A 557-nucleotide genomic window follows, 5' to 3' on the forward strand; every position below is an offset into this window, starting at 1 on the left:
AGCTCACCCTGGCTGAGCTGACAGTGGTGGAGGTGCCGTGGCTGCCCGAGGACGAGCCCGTTTCGCTGTAGGACACCATGGAGTAGGTGTCCCCTTCCCCAGGGCCTGGGGGCTGTCGTGCCTTCATGGACTCGATCTCCCGCCTCAGCACCAGGTGGTCAAAGCGGTCCAGGTCTTGCGGGGAAATGATGCTTCTCACCTCGGACAGGAGCGAGAACTGGGGGCAAGTGGGGCACTCATCAGGGAGCTCTAGCAGCAGGCGGGACAGGTTGCCTGGCTACCCCCAAAAGTCCTGCATGCAAACTTGACCATCTTCTATGGCTCCCCAGTGCCCAGAGGAGAAAATCCAAACACCTTCACCTGGACACTGGGCCAAGCATAATCTGATTCCTGCTTCCCTGTCACCTCCTCCTCCTCAGCATGCACACATAACTGTAACCCCCTGGACACACCACGAGGTTTCATGCCACTGAGCCCTTTGTCCCTTCCACCTGAAATACTCTTCCCCCTACTTGTCTCCAAATCATGTTTTCACTGCAAGTCTTCCCAAATGTAAC

At 57.1% G+C, this 557-nt stretch overlaps 1 protein-coding gene across 1 annotated transcript in view; it reads right to left on the reverse strand.

Moving 5' to 3' along the window:
- Nucleotides 1-7: 7 nt before the first annotated feature.
- The window catches only part of LOC103596707 (whirlin-like), a gene marked incomplete at its 3' end in the record, with an annotated part of 79,759 nt that continues 79,209 nt past the window's right edge, over nucleotides 8-557 (reverse strand). Inside the window, exon 9 of the mRNA XM_008580406.1 lies at nucleotides 8-217. Coding sequence (XP_008578628.1) covers nucleotides 8-217 — 210 coding nt within the window. The remainder of the gene's footprint in view (nucleotides 218-557) is intronic.

The sequence above is a fragment of the Galeopterus variegatus genome, unplaced genomic scaffold (genome assembly GCF_000696425.1).
Source record: "Galeopterus variegatus unplaced genomic scaffold, G_variegatus-3.0.2 Scaffold2079, whole genome shotgun sequence".
Classification (NCBI taxonomy): domain Eukaryota; kingdom Metazoa; phylum Chordata; class Mammalia; order Dermoptera; family Cynocephalidae; genus Galeopterus; species Galeopterus variegatus.